The following is a 19,080-nucleotide window of genomic DNA, read 5'->3' on the forward strand; positions in this document are numbered from 1 at the left end:
AGTCCTTGTGAGCTGGGAGGCCAGCGTGTGGGTGGCGGGCCCTGCCATAAACTGCCTGCTCTTGCTACAACCCTTGAGTCTTAACGATTGTGTTTTCAAATGAAAAATATTTTCAGAGAAAACATTAGGGGCCCCTGGGTGGCTCAGTGGGTTAAGAGTCCCAACTGTTGGTTTCAGCTAAGGTCATGATTTCATGGTTTGTGGGTTCGGGCCTCACATTGGGCTCCGCGCTGACAGTGTGGAGCCTGCTTCGGATTCTCTCTCTCCCTCTCTCTCTCTGCCCCTCCCCAGCTCTCTCTGTCTCTCTCTCAAAAATAAATAAACTTAAAAAAGTTTTTTTGAAGAAGAAAATGTTATACAGCAAGCTCCTATATACCCAATCATCCAGATTCAATAATTGTCAGTATCTTTCTATATTTGGTTATTTTTCCTTTTCTTAAAAAAATTTTTTTTCGTGTTTATTTATTTTTGAGAGAGAGAAAGAGAGCACAAGCAGGGGAGGGGCAGAGAGAGAGGGAGACACAGAATCCGACGTAGGCTCCAGGCTCTGAGCTTTCAGCTCAGAGCCTGACGCGGGGCTCGAACTCAGGAACCGTGAGATTATGACCTGAGCTGAAGTCAGACGCTCAACCAACTGAGCCACCCAGACGCCCCTTTTCCTTTTAAAAGTTAGCAAATCCCCACATTATCATTTTCACTTCTACATTCTTCAGGATGTGTCCTCTAACATATGAAGAAGTATTCCGAAATATAGTAAATTATTTTTTAATTGCATGTGTGGACTTAAAAGAGCTGAGGCTTTGATGTTACAAACATTTAGGCAGATACACTGATTAACCTCTTATGAAGTAGGTTTACTTACAGAATAATACATCTTAAAATCATTTAGAAAGGACATTTTTCTTACAGAACCACAGTACCATTCTCACATAGAACAGAAACAGCAATTCCTTGATGTCTGTTACTCATTCCATAATCAAATTTCCTGGTGGCTTAAAAAATGTATTCAAAGATTTTTTTTCTTGGTTTTCAAGATACTCTATGACAGAGATCAGCAAGCTACAATCCTGGGGCCAAATCCAGCCTGCTGCCTGTTTTTTTAAAATAAAGCTTTATTGGAACAGAGCCATGCTCATTCATTTACGTATGGTCCCTGGCTGCTTTTACTTTTTTGTATTGCTCTACAATAGCAGAGCTAAATTCTCTTGACTGGGATCTTATGGCCCAAAGGCCTAAAACACTTGCTATTTGGCCCCTTGCAGAAAATGTTTGCAGACTCTGTGAGAATATCCAACGCCCCTAGGAGAAGTTATGCTTCACATCTTTATCATGCAAACAAATTTTTGGTTGTCAATTCATTTTTTAATACATGTTAATAGGAGGGGACCCAGCTAGGCAGCAAAGGGGTTCCAGGAAGAATGGGGAGGTTCCCATAGAGGGTGAAGCCCTGGGCCAGGAATTTGTTTGGCTCGTGCAACTGTTCGTGACATTCGCTTTCATCATCTCCTTGATTAACTCCAGAGGGGATTGCTTTTCTACTTGCTTGGGGGGAACCGAGGCTCCCCACTTGAGCCACAGATACTGCAGGTGTTATACGTGAAGATGTGCAGAGGCTTCTGAAGATCAGCCTCGGGTGGACAGAGAGGAGTTTTCCTGGGCATCCAGGGGAGATGGGCTGGTGCATCACTGCTCCCACAATCCACAGCCACCGCTTCCACCCTCTTCCACCCTCTCAGGTTCGAGACCCTGGAGCCTGAAATGAACGCCCTTGCAGCACGGATTACTGCTGTGAATGACATTGCGGAGCAGTTGCTGAAGGCCAAACCCCCGGGCAAGGACAGTATCATCAATACCCAGAAGCAGCTCAACCACAGGTGGGGTTGGGGAGGGCAACCAAGAAAGGATGCAGCAGACAGGGATGGCAGCCAGAGGGAGTTCCGTAGGGCATGGAATGGAGGCTAAAAACGAGGAAGGAAGGTCATCTGGAACATGTTATGGGGCAGAGGCGGGAAATGTTGAGAGAAATGAAGGGGGTAAAGGTAATCTGAAAGGACTTGTGCCTGGACAGGGAGCAATCGAGGGGTCGGGAGGGTGAGCAAGGAGCAGCCTCTTTAACAAGCAGAAGTAGGTGGAGGAATGTGCCAGAGGAGAGAGAGGCAAGGAAGAAGCTTCCGAGTATACCTAAATGGGGCAGGAAAGCTGAGCAGCTCTAGACACCAGGCCCTCCTTCTACTCTCAGGTGGCAGCAGTTTCGGACCCTGGCAGACGGCAAGAAGGCAGCCCTGACATCGGCCCTGAGCATCCAGAACTACCACTTAGAGTGCACAGAGACCCAGGCCTGGATGAGAGAAAAGACCAAGGTCATTGAGTCCACCCAGGGCCTGGGCAATGACCTGGCCGGGGTGCTGGCACTGCAGCGGAAGCTGGCCGGCACCGAGCGGGACCTGGAGGCCATCGCCGCTCGGGTGGGCGAACTGACTCGAGAGGCAAATGCCCTGGCTGCTGGCCACCCCGCCCAAGCCCCTGCCATCAATGCCCGGCTTGGAGAGGTGCAAGCTGGCTGGGAAGACCTAAGGGCCACCATGCGACGGCGAGAAGAGTCACTGGGTGAGGCGCGGCGGCTGCAGGACTTCCTGCGCAGCTTAGATGACTTCCAGGCTTGGCTTGGTCGCACGCAGACCTCTGTGGCCTCTGAAGAAGGGCCGGCTACCCTGCCTGAGGCAGAGGCCCTCCTGGCCCAACACGCAGCCCTGCGGGGAGAGGTGGAGCGGGCCCGGGGCGAGTACAGCCGGCTCCGGGCCCTGGGTGAGGAGGTGACCCGGGACCAGGCTGATCCGCAGTGCCTCTTCCTACGGCAGCGACTCGAAGCCCTGGGAACCGGCTGGGAGGAGCTGGGCCGCATGTGGGAGAGCCGGCAAGGCCATCTGGCCCAGGCCCACGGCTTCCAAGGCTTCCTGCGGGATGCTCGCCAGGCCGAAGGTGTGCTCAGCAGCCAGGTAAGAGCCCTGGGACACAAAGTCCCACCCAGGAAGAGAGGGAACTAGGGGTGGGGAAGTGTGGAGGAGAGAAGTGGGTGGGGAGGAAATGGCAGTGAGGGAGTAGTTGAAGAACCAGGATGGACAGAGAGGGCATGTTAGAAGAATATGGGCGGGGCGCCTGGATGGCTGGGTTGGTGAAGCGTCTGACTCTTGGTTTCGACTCAGGTCGTGATCTCACGGTTGATCGATTTGAGCCCCTCCCTCAGGGTCTGCGCTGACAGCATGCTGCCTGCTTGGGATTCTCTCTCTCCCTGCGCTCTCTGCCCCTCTCCCACTCACTCATTCTCTTTCTCTCAAAATAAATAAACATCCCCAAAAAAGTTGATTTTAAAAAAAAAGAAAAGAAAAATGTGGGAGTAAAACAAACAAACAAAGATGTAGATACCTGGCTGGCTCATTCAGTAGAACATGTGACTCTTGATCTCAGGGTCGTGAGCTCAAGTCTCACATAGGGTTAGAGCTTACTTAAAAAAAAAAAACAACAACAACAAAAAAAGATTAAACAGAATAAAAAGATGTTGGTATAACTTACCAAAACTGGCTTGAGAAGAAATAGAAAACCTGACCTGCCATGTAAGTGTTAAGTATGTGGCCAGAAAGAAGGTAAAACGGGATTGGGGCTGTTATGGTCCTCCTGCCTAGCTCCCTTGTAACTTTGCAAGACTGCAGCATAATCAGGCACCCCTCACCCCTCCACTCTGTCTTCAGAGCCAGGCTGTCTCCTCTCCTCTCCCCACCTGGCCTCCATGTCTGATATGTCCTTTCAGGAAGTCCCTTCTGAAAAGTTGACAAGGGCTTTTGAGAAGTGAGCTCTGTACCTCTCCTCCCACACAGGAATACGTTTTGTCCCACACGGAGATGCCGGGGACACTCCAAGCTGCTGATGCCACCATAAAAAAACTGGAAGACTTCATGAGCACCATGGATGCCAACGGAGAGCGGATCCGCGGGCTCCTGGAGGCTGGCCGCCAGCTGGTGTCTGAAGGCAACATCCATGCCGAGAAGATCCAGGAGAAGGCTGACTCCATCGAGAGGAGGTATGGTAAAGACAGTGGGTAAATGAGAGGCCCAAGGGGGAAGTGAGCGAAAACAGCATGGCCTGTTTCATTGAGGAAGAAGCTGGAGAACGCAGCACAGGCAGACAGATGGTGGTGGGGGCTGACAAACAGTAGAGGAGGAAGAACTAAGTGGTTGGAGAGAGACTAAGCCAGGAGCTGGGAAGCCCTGCCTCCCCCACACCAGGGGAGATGAAGGCCACTGGAGTCGCTGGATGCTGGACATCAGAATCCCTGGATTGTCTTGCAGTGCTCCCGGAAGACATTGTCCCCATAACAAGAGGACTGAAGGCTTCTAGGTTAGTTAGAGGGCCATAACCCTTTGACAGCAAGTTCAAGGGTCTCACAAGAGACTGTCATTACAGACACAAGAAGAATCAAGAAGCAGTGCAGCAGCTCTTGGGCCGTCTTCGGGACAACCGAGAGCAGCAGCATTTCCTACAAGACTGTCACGAGGTGAGGCTCTTGGTACCCCCATGTCCCCTCCGACATTCCCTAGCCATCCCTTTGATAAAACGCCCTGGCTCTCTGAGCCTAGAGTAAGTCCATTGCGGTATCACCTGAATAAGTGTCACCTGAATAAGCCACCTGCATGGCTTCTCCCCACATCCACCACTTCTCCCAGCTCACCTCGCCCCCGTATGCTCCACTCCATCTGAAATGTGCTCTGCCCTTCTCCACCCCTGCTCTACGCTTGGTCCAGCTGAAGCTCTGGATTGATGAGAAGATGCTGACAGCCCAGGACGTGTCCTACGATGAGGCCCGCAACCTGCACACCAAGTGGCAGAAGCACCAGGCATTCATGGCTGAGCTGGCCGCCAACAAAGACTGGCTGGACAAGGTAGACAAGGTGAGTGGTGTGACAACAGCAGCAGGAAGAGAGCCCTGGGGCCTCATCTGGACAGGATCATGGCCACAGTACAGGGAGGGATCCTGGCTTTAGTCTATGGTTCCTTCAGGGTTACAGGTCATGGGGCCTCTGGTACCAAACCTCCAAGGTGGAGAGTTACAGTCTGGGGAACAAAGGTCTTCGGTCCATGAGACAGTGACTCCAGAACTGTGGGAAAGTACAAATTAGTAGTACGGGAGTCAAACTGCAGCCTTGGGTCAACACCGTAACTATCCCTGGGTCCGGAGGAGGATGACGTTCTTCAGCAGGGGTCAGCAAACTTCTGCAAAGGGCCAGATGGTAAATATTTTCAGCTTTGCGGGCCACACAGTTTCTGCTATGTGCCGGTGCAGCACAAAAGCAGCCATAGAGAATACATAAACGATTGGGTATAGCTGCGTTCCAATAAAACTTTATTTATAAAAACAAGTGGTGGGCCACATTGAGCCCACAGAGCACCTTTTTGCCAACCCTTGCTTTTGAGTCTTATTCTTCCTGGTACTTGGTACCACTTCCTCAAGAGCTGAGCACAGATAAAACTTTATTTCAACTCAGCAAGTATTCCTGGGCAATATGTGTGCTCAGCACTCTGCTAGGTACTGCAAGGTATATAAAAAGATACTTTCCTTCCCTCAAGGGCATGATGGTTGGGGAGAGGAGGAGACCAGTGTATGCCCAGTGTTTCCATTTATTCAGCAAATATTACTATTTGCTGCTACTATATGCAAAAGCATTATATTAGGCACTGAGAAGGGTACATAGGCAGTTCCACCCTTGAAGAATGACACTATAGCCAGGCTATGAGATGTATACACAAATACCTAAATTAAATCCAGAGCAGAATATAGCAAATGCAGTGAGAGAGGGCCTGATAAAGCCTAGGCCCTCTGTGTGTGCCTGTAAAGCTATGTACCAATAAAGCTTTGTTTACAAGGAGAGAAGAGGCACAGGAATCCTAGAGGCTGGAGCCTCCAGGGCAGTCCATGAAGGATGAGTAGAATTTGGACAAGCAGAGACACTGGAGGAAAAATGTTTCTAGGCAGAGAAAACCATGCAAACAGGAAGCCCAAGATGCATAAGTGGGGTACCTATATGGGAGCAAGGGGGTAAGTCAGACTGGCAGGAACGTAGAACGTGTGAAGGGGCCCCATGGAAGAAAAGGTAGGAAAAGCCTGCTAGGCCAAGTCATGAAAAGCCTTGAACACCACGTAAGGACTGTGCATCGAAGTGTGGACTGTGCTGAAGGTTTGTGAAGTTACCCAAGCAGTGCTAGACTCTGACACTCATCCTGGCAGCCATGCACAAAGTGGCTTCAAGGCAGTGTCTTGGCCTGTGTTCTTCTAGAAGCAGACCCTGAAATGAGGTTTCCAGTGCAGGCCACTTTATGACAGATGACCACCGAGAACACCAGTGGGGGCGTGGGGTGATGGGATGGAAAAGGAAAGGCATTTGATAATGGGCCCACGCTGCCATGCCAGTCACCCCAGTGGGCCACTGGTGCTCAGTACTAATGGGGCACCATGGGAACATGGGAGACAGTGTAGAACATGCATCCACATAATCCCAGCCAAAGAACAAGGATGCTGAGTCTTTGTCCACCAGCTCCCTGTCTGTCACTGGTTGCGGGCTGCTTCCTTGGGCAGTAACTCCTGGGCACTTCCGGTCTGCCTTGCATGCAGGTCAGGAGACCATGCTTCCCTCACCTCCCCAGCAACGAAAGTCCTCAAACAGAAAGGCTGGGAGTGGGGAGAGCAGGTGGGACTTGGGTGTACATAACTCAGGGAAAGGGTGGCTTGCTGGGAAACAGGAGAAGATGGCAAATATATAAGACCATGTGTGGCGTAACCCCAGAAGCCACTAGCATGAGGGAGCCCAGAGTAGGAAAGGTCTCCATGGCTTCTTAGTTGAAATGAGATTTGAGCCAGACCTTGAACAAGTAGGGTGCAACCCAGCAGTGGAGGGTGGAAGGGCTAGAAGAGGTCTGAAACCTTGAGAAGAGCATGTTACGGAGAGTATGCAAGAACCTGGAATTATTGCCTTCACTTCAGGTTCCTACTGCCCTTTAGGTCTCTGATCTGTTACCAACCCATAAAGTTCAGCAGTATCTAATTCTTTTTTTTTTTAATTATTATTTTTTGGTAATGTTTGTTTATTTTTTTTTTTTAATTTTTTTTTTCAACATTTATTTATTTTTGGGACAGAGAGAGACAGAGCATGAACGGGGGAGGGGCAGAGAGAGAGGGAGACACAGAATCGGAAACAGGCTCCAGGCTCTGAGCCATCAGCCCAGAGCCTGAGGCGGGGCTCGAACTCACGGACTGCGAGATCATGACCTGGCTGAAGTCGGACGCCCAACCGACTGCGCCACCCAGGCGCCCCAATGTTTGTTTATTTTTGAGAGAGAAAGTACAAGCAGGGGAGAGGCAGAGAGAGAGGAGGACAGAGGATCCAGAGCAGGCTCCGCTCTGACAGCAGCAAGCCCGATGTGGGGCTTGAACTCACGAACCATAGGATTGTGACCTGAGCCAAAGTCAGAGGCTCAATGGACTGGTGACAGGCACCCAGCATTATCTGACACTGACACCTTCTTTGTCCCGCCACCCAGGAAGGGTGGGAGCTGACCCTCGAGAAGCCAGAGCTGAAGGCCCTGGTGTCTGAGAAGCTGGAGGACCTGCACCAGCGCTGGGACAGGCTGGAGAGCACCACCCAGGCCAAGGCCCGTAGCCTCTTCGATGCCAACCGAGCCGAGCTGTTTGCCCAGAGCTGCTCCGCCCTGGAGAGCTGGCTGGAGAGTCTGCAGGCCCAGCTGCACTCTGACGACTACGGCAAGGACCTCACCAGTGTCAACATTCTGCTCAAGAAGCAACAGGTGCCCTGCAGGCCTGTGGTGGGGATGGGGAACCGCAGCAGAGAGGAGGAGGGAGTCTGTAGCTCCTGAGATTTGGGAGGTCATTCTCCGGCCTCACAGACAACATCTGTGCCAGTATTTCTCAAAGCAATGTCCATGGGCCACCGTCTCAGAATCTCTGGGAGCATGTGTCTGTCAGACTGAAGTCAGAAGATAGAAACCATTCTCTAACTTGAACGATGAAATTTTAGTAAAAAAGAAGTATCAATTAGTTAAAGGTGGTTAACTACCAAAAGGTAGAAATCGAAAGCAGGGATGAGAAAACATTTTTCTATAAAGGGCCAGACTAACATTTTGGCTGTTGTAGGTCATATGGTCTCTGCCGTAAGTATTCAACTCTGTTCTGGTAGGATAAAAGCAGCCACAGGCAATATGTAAAATAATGGGTGTGGCTGTGCGCCAATAAAACTTTATTTACAAAAACAGGCAGGGAGCTGGATTTGCTGATCCCCGCTCTAAATAGCACAGAAATGGCAAATGTAGGGAGCAGCTACTACCTCTAGTGCTGGGGAGGGGTACCCAAGGAGGACTGAGATGCGTCCCCCCTGACCCCACGGCTGTTTCAGACCTCGTTGGAGAGGGCCGAGGCCCAGGGGTAGGTATTGTAGAACTTTGCTGGGGTATCCTGGGACCAGGCCAGTCTAATGCTGGCGGGCCAACACTGGCCAGCAGGAAGTTACCACTGGGATGCCAGCAAAATTTGCTGGGGGTTGGTGAGAGCCACTGGATTTCCTGCACACCGTGGGCAGTCTTGCTTTAGGAGCAAGAGCAAAAAAGCTCACAAGAACCATAAATTGCACCTTCCCCTCCTTGCATTGTGCTGTGCCTCTGGCGCCCTCTAATGACAAGACCCAGCATTGCACCAGCTGGCAAAGGAGAAAGATCAACAGGGTTCAGTCCTAACATCACAAAACAGGAAAAGATGTACCTGGAGCTGAGGTGATTTGGGGTCTGAGAGGCAGTAAACTGACAACTGGCCCCGTTATCACATCCCCCCCCCGCAGGCTCTTATGTATATTAGAGTTTGAGGTCCACTGAGCTAGGCCATGAGGAGATGCTCTCCCTGCTTTCCAATAAGAAATCTTGATTGGCCACAGGAAGTGTGGAATCTCCTCTGAGCTTGAAGGCAGATGTGTGGTGACAACAACTCCTTCCTCCCCGGGCTGCAGATGCTGGAACGGGAGATGGCAGTGCGAGAGAAGGAGGTGGAGGCCATCCAGGCCCAGGCGACAGCGCTGGCCCAGGAGGACCAGGGCGCGGGGGAGGTGGAGAGGACGTCGAGAGCCGTGGAGGAGAAGTTCCGGGCCCTGTGCCAGCCCATGAAGGAGCGCTGCCGGCGCCTGCACGCCTCCCGTGAGCAGCACCAGTTCCACCGGGACGTGGAGGATGAGATTGTGAGTCACTAGAGTCTGGGCTGAGGTAGAGTCGTCATCGTGGCAAATTGCTCCCTGCCATTCGCTTTCTAGTCTCCTTCCTGGATGCTGGGGAGATGCCAGCATCTCTTCCCTTTGGCATGGAAAACGGACTCTCGAGGGACTCTTGGGGATGCCCTCTGGGTCCCTGTGCCCCAGACTCAGAGATGACCATTCCCAGCAGGCACACACCAGGAGCCCTAGCAAACCTCTCCCCAAGTCTCCCCACTGTCCAACCCCAGCTCTCACTTTGCCCTCTGGACCTCCACTGACCCCCTCTTTCTCATCCAGTTGTGGGTGACAGAGCGGCTACCCATGGCTAGCTCCATGGAACATGGCAAGGACCTGCCCAGTGTCCAGCTTCTCATGAAGAAAAACCAGGTGAGGCCAAGGCTAAAGGCAAAAGAAAAGGTCTCAAGGGCCTCCCAGACTTGGAAGTTTGTTTTTTCTTAAAAAAAAAATTGGGGTTTCTCTGGCTCCCCCTCAATCTGTGTGTCATTCTAGACTTCAGTGCTTGGCCTCTCTTCACCAAAGGAGGGTGGGCTCTCTTTGTAGCAGATCAGGTGGACTGAAGGGGTGTTACCATCCCATTCTTAGGTCAGAGGAGGGGGCAAGTGAGGAGGACTCAGGAAGAAAGAAAGCTGAAAGTAGGGGGCTGGCTGTGGAGCAGGTGGAAGGGGGAATGTGGTGAGGGGCCCCCTCTCAGAGTGTCCTCTTCTACTGCTGTGGACAGACCCTGCAGAAGGAGATACAGGGCCACGAGCCGCGGATCGCGGACCTGACGGAGCGGCAGCGTACTCTGGGAGCAGCAGCGGCAGGCCCAGAGCTGGCTGAGCTGCAGGAGATGTGGAAACGCCTGAGCCACGAGCTGGAGCTTCGAGGCAAGCGACTGGAGGAGGCCCTGCGGGCCCAGCAGTTCTACCGCGATGCCGCCGAGGCGGAGGCCTGGATGGGCGAGCAGGAGTTACACATGATGGGCCAGGAGAAAGCCAAGGTGAGAGGCCCAGCAGAGCTCAGGCTGTGTGGCTGCCACTCTCTTCCCCAGCCCCCTACTCCCTGATTCCCACTGTCATTCCCAGGACGAGCTCAGCGCCCAGGCAGAGGTGAAGAAGCATCAGGTACTGGAACAAGCCCTGGCTGACTATGCGCAGACCATCCATCAGCTGGCAGCCAGCAGCCAAGACATGATTGACCACAACCACCCAGAGAGGTGAACACAGCGGGGAACAAGGGGGAGCACGGCTCCTGGGGGAGACAAGAACGGGTTCCAGGGTGGTGCCGGGACCGTGGAGCCTTCTATGCTACATGTGTACAGAACTATTTAGAAAGCTAGACAGGCAGAGACTTGGCAAGTAGTGGGGGGTGGGGGGGCGGGCAGAACGGACTGGACTGTATAGAATAGGTAGGGTTCAGAGCCATGTGTCTGAAGTCCTGCCACCCCTGCCCCCACAGCACGCGAATATCCATCCGCCAAGCGCAGGTGGACAAGCTGTACGCCAGCCTGAAGGAGCTGGCGGGAGAGCGGCGGGAGCGCCTGCAGGAGCACCTGCGGCTGTGCCAGCTCCGCCGTGAGCTGGACGACCTGGAGCAGTGGATCCAGGAGCGCGAGGTGGTGGCAGCCTCCCACGAGCTGGGCCAGGACTACGAGCACGTGACTGTGAGTGCAGGGCGGGCACCAGCCCACCAGCCACAGAGCTGCTCTGGGAGGTGTGGAGGACGCCCCGGGAGGCCAGCGCCTCCTTCTGGCAGAGCATCGAGGGGCAGGGGGTGCAAGAGCAGGCTGAGCAGGCACTGCCCTTGGGTACTTAATTTGAAGAACCATGCAGAAAAGAGGTCATGGGACTGTACGCAGGTGTGGGCAAAAAGGAAATTTCCAATCGTTTTTTTCCAACAGAACTCAACAGCACAGGTGACTTCCTCTACACTGTTTGGGAATTTGGGGCCCCGTTAGTGCAGACACATGGGCCATAGTTAGGGTATTTTGCCTGACAGCCAAAGGTTCCAAGCACCCCTAATGCTTTTGCTGGAGGCTGGGGGCATCAGTCACATGTGGGGTAAATGGGACCCAGTTGTCCTGCTGAAGAAACCTGTTTTGGCCCTTGTGGCCCATGGAGAGAGTCACTTCTCAGTTTTGGGGCTAGAAGTCTCGCCCACTAGACAGGGACTGCATCTACCCGTGTTAAAGCGCTGTCCACGTAACTGCTTCCTCCTCCAGATGCTCCGAGACAAATTCCGAGAGTTTTCCCGGGACACGAGTACCATCGGTCAGGAGCGTGTGGACAGCGCCAATGCACTGGCCAACGGGCTCATCGCTGGGGGCCATGCCGCCCGGGCCACCGTGGCCGAGTGGAAGGACAGCCTCAATGAGGCCTGGGCGGACCTGCTCGAGCTGCTGGACACGCGGGGTCAGGTGCTGGCAGCGGCGCATGAGCTGCAGCGCTTCCTGCACGGGGCGCGCCAAGCACTGGCGCGCGTGCAGCACAAGCAGCAGCAGCTTCCCGACGGGACCGGCCGGGACCTCAACGCAGCCGAGGCCCTGCAACGCCGCCACTGCGCCTTTGAGCATGACATCCAGGCCCTCAGCGCCCAGGTCTGACCCAAGCATGGTGATTTGGGGGAGCGGGGGGGGGGGGGGGGGGGGTGCTCAGAGGAGACTTCATGGGAAATGGTGGGGGGTTGGCATCCTCTGGAGGGATGCTTAAGGACAAAGTTAGAGTGGTTCCAGGGAAACCTCTCTGGACAGGGTATATCTAGCCACAGCATCCACACCTTTAATGACCAGCCTTCATGGGGGCCCATGACATTTTCAGATGGTCTCAATGGCTAGATTCTTCATAGCATACTAAAATCTGCGTGTTGGTCCCACTCAGGTCAGAGCTCCAGACCCACACCACAGAAGCATAGATTCTTTCTCCAACCGTTTAAACCCAGTCAACCAATACCCAAGTCCCTTCATGGCTGCAAATCTCATTCTAGCAATCGTTGAGGCCCCTTGTGTCCTGGGCAGGCCTCTGGAAGCTCAATTGGCCAGTGGTCTGTTTAAAAGATTGCCCCCGCCAGACTCCCCAGGCCCCATGTTGAGACCCAGCAGGGCAGGGTATGACAGGGCTTACTCTGGGCACCGGCCTTCATTTTTCCCAGCCGCTACCCTCTGCTCTGCCTCCTGCTTCTCTGGCTGGTAAAATGGATGGGAGATAGAGCACAGAGACCAGGACCGGAGAGACCCCTGCTCGTTGGAGTCCCCCAGCTCTGCCTCACTCTGAGCGGGGGTGGGGGGGGCCCACAGGTCCAGCAGGTGCAGGATGATGGCCATCGGCTCCAGAAGGCCTATGCTGGAGACAAGGCTGAGGAGATCGGCCGCCACATGCAGGCGGTGGCTGAGGCCTGGACCCAGCTTCAGGGAAGCTCTGCCGCCCGCCGCCAGCTGCTCCTGGACACCACGGACAAGTTCCGCTTCTTCAAGGCCGTCCGGGAGCTGATGCTGTGGATGGATGGGGTGAACCTGCAGATGGATGCCCAGGAGCGGCCCCGGTGAGGCCACGGTGCCCTGCAGCCTCCGAGGGCTGTGGGCTGGGGGCTGGGACAGGGTTGTGGGCAGCGGTAATGTGGTCTCTGTACCCCCAGGGATGTGTCCTCCGCAGATCTGGTCATCAAGAACCACCAGGGCATCAAGGCAGAGATAGAGGCCAGGGCCGACCGCTTCTCCTCTTGCATCGACATGGGGCAGGGGCTGCTTGCCAGGAGCCACTACGCAGCTGAGGAGGTGGGTGAGGTGTGGGTGCAGCCAGGTCATCCTCACAGGGGGAGGCCTCGGTGCTGATCTCTCCTCTGAGTCTTCCTCCTCCCTCTCGTTCTTCCTTCGCAGAACCACCCCCTTCCCCTTGGTGCTGTTCACGATTTCCCCATTCCAACTTGCCCCCAGAACCGTCTGCCTCCTGAAATCAGAAATCTCTAGTTCCCTGTGTGAGTCCTCCAGAGACCCCAGAAAGGTCCTACTGGGTGCTAACTCACATCTCTGCCCCCTAGATCTCGGAGAAGCTGTCTCAGCTGCAGGCACGGCGCCAGGAGACAGCAGACAAGTGGCAGGAGAAAATGGACTGGCTCCAGCTTGGTGAGCTGCCGTGGGTGCCAGGGAACTGGCTGAGGGCACCAGGCCCTGGGAGAAGGGGCTGGGGATCTTGCACCCTGTAGTTTCCAGAGTGTGTAAGACCAAGAGGCCTGGGCATGGAATTCAAGGTGCCTGCCCTTGGTACTGCCTGGCTCTGCCCTGCGCTCCTGCCCTGGGGCAGTAGCTCCCTCTGTGTCCCTGTTCTTGAAGCGCTGTGGCAACAGTGCCCTGCTGGTGCTCTGACCTGCTATCTCCTCCTGACCCCCCAACCCCCCAGTTTTGGAGGTGCTCGTATTTGGGAGAGATGCGGGTATGGCGGAGGCCTGGCTGTGCAGCCAAGAGCCGTTGGTGAGAAGCGCTGAGCTGGGCTGCACAGTCGATGAAGTCGAGAGCCTCATCAAGCGTCATGAGGCCTTCCAGAAGTCCGCAGTGGCCTGGGAGGAACGTTTCAGTGCACTGGAGAAACTCACCGCGGTGAGGAATGCCCTCCCCTCCCACTGCCCCAGACCTGCGCTCTGTCCTGCTTGATGAAGACGTGTCTTCCCTTCCCACTGTACCAGCGTGTCCTGGATGTGAGCCGTGGGTGCCTGTTGTACCACGGCTCCAAGAGCCCTCAGCTCCCCCGTTGCTTCTAATCCCCACCTTCTTTTGAAATTCTATTTTCTATCCTTTCTGTTCCATCAGGCGAGCTGAGGCATCTCAGCTTTCCCCAGTGCCCTCCCTGGTCCTTTTGAGTGCGACCTTCTATGCTCTGACCCCAGAATGTTTTGACAGCTGGAGGAGCAGGAGAAGGAGCGGAAAAGAAAGAGGGAGGAGGAGGAACGGAGGAAACAGCCCCCTGCCCCAGAGCCCACAGCCGGTCTGTCTGAAGGGGACCTGGTGGACAGCCAAACAGCTCCCGATGCCACCCGGGATGGGTGAGAGCTGGGACCCTTGGGGACAGAGAACGCGGCTGAGTCTGAGCAACCCAAGGACTTAACGCTCTGTCTCACCTTCTGCTGTTCCAGAACCCGCCCCCGGCCGCCAGTATCTGCACAGCAGGCCAGCGTCAACGGAGTCTGCACAGATACAGAGTCCCCTCAGGTGACCCCCACTGCCCTGTGCCCCCCCCATCAGGATCTTAGCTCCCCATCTTGCATGTCCTCTTACAGCTTTTTGTCCTCATAGCCCCTGTTGGAACAACAGAGACTGGAGCAAGGCAGCTTCCCAGAAGGACCTGTGAGTTTCACCCAGAGGTGTGGGTGTTAATAACGGGAGATGAAGGGAAGAAGAGGGGTGTGAGCCAGGCGGTGGGGATCCGGGGGATAGGATAAGACAGGGGCCCAGAGGAAACAGGCGGCGGGAAGACCAGCTCTTGGACTTCAAGCTTCATGACGTTTGGGCTAGGTATTTCCCATCTGGTCCTTTGACACTGACACTGTTGTCCATTTTGCCCACAGGGGTCTGGCACAGGGGACGAGGCCAACGGGCCACGGGGGGAGAAGCAGACCCGGACGCGAGGCCCAGCCCCTCCCGTAATGCCCCAGAGCAGGTCATCGGAGCCAGCCCGGGTTGCCACCTTGCCCCCTCGAGGCCCAGAGCTCTCTGCCCAGGAGCAGATGGAAGGGATGCTATGCCGCAAACAGGAGATGGAGGCCTTTGGCAAGAAGGCTGCCAACAGGTACTGGCCCTGGCCGCACAGCGTCGGTGGCCTCTCGGCTCCTGCCTTCTAAAGAGGCTTCCCTGGGCTCAGTCGGTTGAGCGTCCGACTTTGGCCCAGGTCGTGATCTCGTGGTTTGTGGGTTCGAGCCCCACATCGGGCTCTGTGCTGACAGCTCAGAGGCTGGAGCCTGATTCAGATTCTGTGTCTCCCTCTCTCTCTGCCCCTGCCCCACTCACGCTCTGTCTCTCTCTCAAAAATAAACATGAAAAATAAAATAAATAAAAAGAGGCTTTCCTGGAACCTCTTCCAAATAGACGGGGAAGAGGTATGGTATAGGAGGAGGGTCCTCTGGGAGAGGGAGAGGACCCAAGAGAAGAGCAGGGGCCTCAGGTGATGGTCAGGAGTGTGTAAAGATGAGGGGCCCAAAGACAGGAGTGGCACTGGAAGCCCTCAGACACCCAAGCTAGGGTTCTAGGCCCCATAGAGACCAGTCACCTGTCTCACCTCATCACCTACACCACATCCCTCCCAGGTCATGGCAAAACGTGTACTGCGTCCTGCGGCGTGGGAGCCTTGGCTTTTATAAGGACGCAAAGGCAGCCAGCACAGGAGTGCCATACCACGGAGAAGTGCCTGTCAGCCTGGCCAGGGCCCAGGGCAGCGTCGCCTTTGATTATCGAAAGCGCAAACACGTCTTCAAGTTGGGGTAGGAATGCAAAGTGCCCTCAGGATGGGAGGGGAGTTGGGGGCGATACGAGGTATAGGGGAGCCACAAGCTAGTAGAGGGAATCGAGTCACAGGGCTGGGTGTTTGGAGACAGAGATGTAGGTGAGGGAACGGGAGGGGGTCTGGTTGCACTCAGGCCGCAGGAGCACCAAGATGCGGGCCTGCCTGCTGATGTCAAGCAAAAAATTATCGTGCATGGGAAATCTGAAGGCGGCCTGCCTCCGGGAACCTCCAGGGGCCTGCCTCTGCCTGCCAGCAAGCAGCCAGTGCAGGAGGCACAGCCTGGGATGCAGGTGAGCTCACCGTGGTCCTCAGCAGCCAAGCAGGAAGGGCCTGCTTTTGCAAAGCGCTGGGAAAGTGCAGGATGTGCAGAACATGCCCTCCAGCCTGCTCTCAGGGTGATCACTGGGACTCCACGGGCGCTGGTGTAGCCGGTCCAGATTCTCAGCTCTGCTCTGAGGCTTCTCTTTCTCCCAACAGCTTGCAGGATGGAAAAGAATATTTATTCCAGGCCAAGGATGAGGTGAGCTTGTCCCTTCTCCCCCCGCGTCTCTATCTCTGGGCCATTCTCAGAACCTTCCAGTTGTAGATTCCCCTTTCTTCCCTCTCCTCTCTTTTTCCTTAAGTGTCTCCCTCTTCGTGAGCAGATAGCTCACAGTGTGCCACCTGGATGTTTGTGAAGGCCACCCAAAAACCTGTTCCCCGTCTTAAAGGGGTCATTTTCTCCAGTGAGACAAAATAGTCCAAACACTTTCCTGCCTGCTCCTCCTCGGCTTCCCAGCGTCTGCAGGCCACAGCTTCAGCCCGGCTGCCTTGACGCTGACCACCTGTCTTCCCGTGCCCTCCGCAGGCAGAGATGAGCTCATGGCTGCGGGTGGTAAATGCAGCCATCGCGACTGCGTCCTCTGCCTCTGGAGAGCCTGAAGAGCCAGCGGTGCCCAGTGCCGCCCGGGGCATGACTCGGGCCATGACCATGCCCCCGGTATCACCGGTCGGGGCTGAGGGGCCTGTCGTGCTTCGAAGCAAGGACGGCAGAGAACGAGAGAGAGAAAAACGCTTCAGCTTCTTCAAGAAGAGCAAGTAGTTGGGGGCGAGACTCCCAGGCCAGCTTCTTCCCTGTATTCAGGAAACTGCCAGGGACTGTCAACAGGGACCACCCTCTTGTCAGGACAACTGCCTGCTGCTAGGGTCTGTTGCCAAGGTCAACCCATCACCAGGAACTGTTGGGGGGTGGGGGGGACAAGTCAGTGTTCCCAAGGGCAATGCTCCTCTTCTGCTATTTAATTCCAGACTGGTGGTGGGACCCAGGCAACCCCCAATTCCACTCCCGCCTCCTGACTTCTTCCCTCTCCCCCAGCCCTATGCCTCTACCCTGACTCCGGTGCGGACAGCCCTGCACCCTCAACATAGGCCATGTGGGGAATGGCTGCCCCTGCCTCAGGTCATTCTCCCACCACGGCTAGGGCATGCCCCTCGGTTCCTTGCCCCTGGGGACCAGCCAGGAACCTCTCAGAGCTGAAGCAGGACCTGGGGGCAAGATTGCCAGATGGCCGAGTCAGAGGTGCCGAAATTCCCCCTTCCCATCCTAACTCGTCCTCTGACTCGAGTGGCTGCCCATCTGCAGCGACGCTCAATGGCTTCCAGGTGTGAGTTGTCCGAGGGCAACCACAGCCTTGAGTCTGGCCAAGGAGGTGATTAAACAGCTCAGCTTGTCTTACTGCTTCTGGGTGTCTTTGCTTTCCCGACCACAAGCCCCCCTGCCTATGCCCACGTTCTTGCCTTTGGCTCTGGTCTCCCGTATGTCAGGTTTCCGCAATGCCCCCAGCCTCCAAACAATCAAAGAACCACATTATCTTGAGAGCTTCCCTACTTTGGTCTCATTTCCCCGTGATAATGACCTCCAGTTTGCTGGGTTGATTAATGGCAAGCCTCAGTTTTAGACCAAAGAAGTTCACCATGGGTCAGGATGTTAACAAGCACTGTTAATGTTAAAGGCAGTGAACAACTAATTCCCCGGTGCACAACTTTCTTTACTCACGACTCTCTCAACTATTTTCAAAAATGAAAGACTGAATTGCCACAAGCAAGTCTCAGCCACTGCTCAGCCCAGCAGTGGAGAGTGGAGCACAGAGGGGGTGGCTATGGACCCCGTCTTCCCTCCCGAATGGAGAGGATCAAGGGAGTTCAGACAGGGGTCAGATTAAGTGGCAAATTCCACTGACGGGTAGGATGACATCACCCTGGGAAGCCACGAGGTACATGCAAAGTGTGTAAATACACACACATACAACAGAATATATTCTAGATCTGGTGAAGTATTAAAAAAAAAAAAAAAAAAAAAAAAACCACCCGGTAGCTTTTTCCTTTGTCTTTGGCTTGGCAATTGGAAGTTTCAGGCAATAGTATTGCCTTGGTGACCTCCTACGGGAAAAGCTTTGTTCTTTCATTTTTTCCCCATAAATACACAACCATTTCTTTTGGGGGCTCAGAGAAGATCTTTCCAGAGAAGCAGCCCTATCTTTAATTTTTAAAAATTTTAACTTCCAGTATAGTTAACATACAGTGTTATGTTAGTTTCAGGTATACACTCTAGTGATTCAACGATTCCCTACATCACCCAGTGCTCATCACGACAAATGCATTCCTTAATCCTCATCACCTGTTTCACCCATGCCCCCTCCCCCACCCCCTCCCGTAAGCAGCTCTATATTTAGCATAATTGGCCAAGGGCCCTGGCTCTGTAGACCCCTGACCATCCTCAGCCACGACAGAGAGTCAGGTGTGTGCAGGCCCAGGACTGGCACAACACAGCCCCAGAATGGTCTCCAGACATGAGATCTGGTAGACCAGATAGCTCACCGAATAATTCTCCCTTTCTCGTAAGAAAAGCAGATTCAGAACTATCCTACAGTAAACATGTTGGATAAATGTAACTGAACAATCTGTGGTGGGACTATACATCAGTACAACCTTCTCTTGTTCTTCGGGTACAACTGTAAAATCTCCACTGTATGAAGGAAGAAAAAGTCATACACTGTCGAGCCCTCAGACTCGACACTCCAACATGGCAAGCCTGGGAGTTAAGAGGGAGAGCAAGAATGGGAAATTTTAGAAGGAAATGTATATAGGAGTGAGAAATTAATGAAGAAATGATCGTTTTAACATGTGAAATGTGAATGTCAGTAGGGCAGCTAAGTACAGCAGTCTTGCAGGATGCAGTCAGTCACTGTGAAAGGAGAAGTAATGGAGATGTGGTTTGAGCATCATCTAGGGGGCAGCTGAAGCTGCCTGAGGACATGAAT

At 54.2% G+C, this 19,080-nt stretch overlaps 1 protein-coding gene across 5 annotated transcripts in view; it reads left to right on the forward strand.

The window, feature by feature from the left end:
• SPTBN2 (spectrin beta, non-erythrocytic 2) overlaps window positions 1-17,492 on the forward strand; it is a 40,223-nt gene extending 22,731 nt beyond the window's left edge. For 4 of the 5 annotated variants that reach the window (XM_049615677.1, XM_049615690.1, XM_049615664.1 and 1 more), the window contains 23 exons: window positions 1,737-1,874; window positions 2,240-2,996; window positions 3,873-4,075; window positions 4,459-4,549; window positions 4,797-4,943; window positions 7,588-7,851; window positions 9,060-9,284; window positions 9,594-9,683; window positions 10,036-10,296; window positions 10,382-10,512; window positions 10,755-10,959; window positions 11,518-11,892; window positions 12,589-12,833; window positions 12,927-13,065; window positions 13,329-13,413; window positions 13,688-13,884; window positions 14,185-14,327; window positions 14,418-14,493; window positions 14,578-14,628; window positions 14,850-15,070; window positions 15,585-15,758; window positions 16,259-16,301; window positions 16,629-17,492. In XM_049615677.1, coding sequence (XP_049471634.1) covers window positions 1,737-1,874; window positions 2,240-2,996; window positions 3,873-4,075; window positions 4,459-4,549; window positions 4,797-4,943; window positions 7,588-7,851; window positions 9,060-9,284; window positions 9,594-9,683; window positions 10,036-10,296; window positions 10,382-10,512; window positions 10,755-10,959; window positions 11,518-11,892; window positions 12,589-12,833; window positions 12,927-13,065; window positions 13,329-13,413; window positions 13,688-13,884; window positions 14,185-14,327; window positions 14,418-14,493; window positions 14,578-14,628; window positions 14,850-15,070; window positions 15,585-15,758; window positions 16,259-16,301; window positions 16,629-16,862 — 4,495 coding nt within the window. In that variant the 3' untranslated portion in view covers window positions 16,863-17,492. The other variant, XM_049615683.1, reaches the window with a different exon arrangement.
• Window positions 17,493-19,080: the final 1,588 nt, after the last annotated feature.

Source organism: Panthera uncia, chromosome D1 (genome assembly GCF_023721935.1).
Source record: "Panthera uncia isolate 11264 chromosome D1, Puncia_PCG_1.0, whole genome shotgun sequence".
Classification (NCBI taxonomy): Eukaryota; Metazoa; Chordata; class Mammalia; order Carnivora; family Felidae; genus Panthera; species Panthera uncia.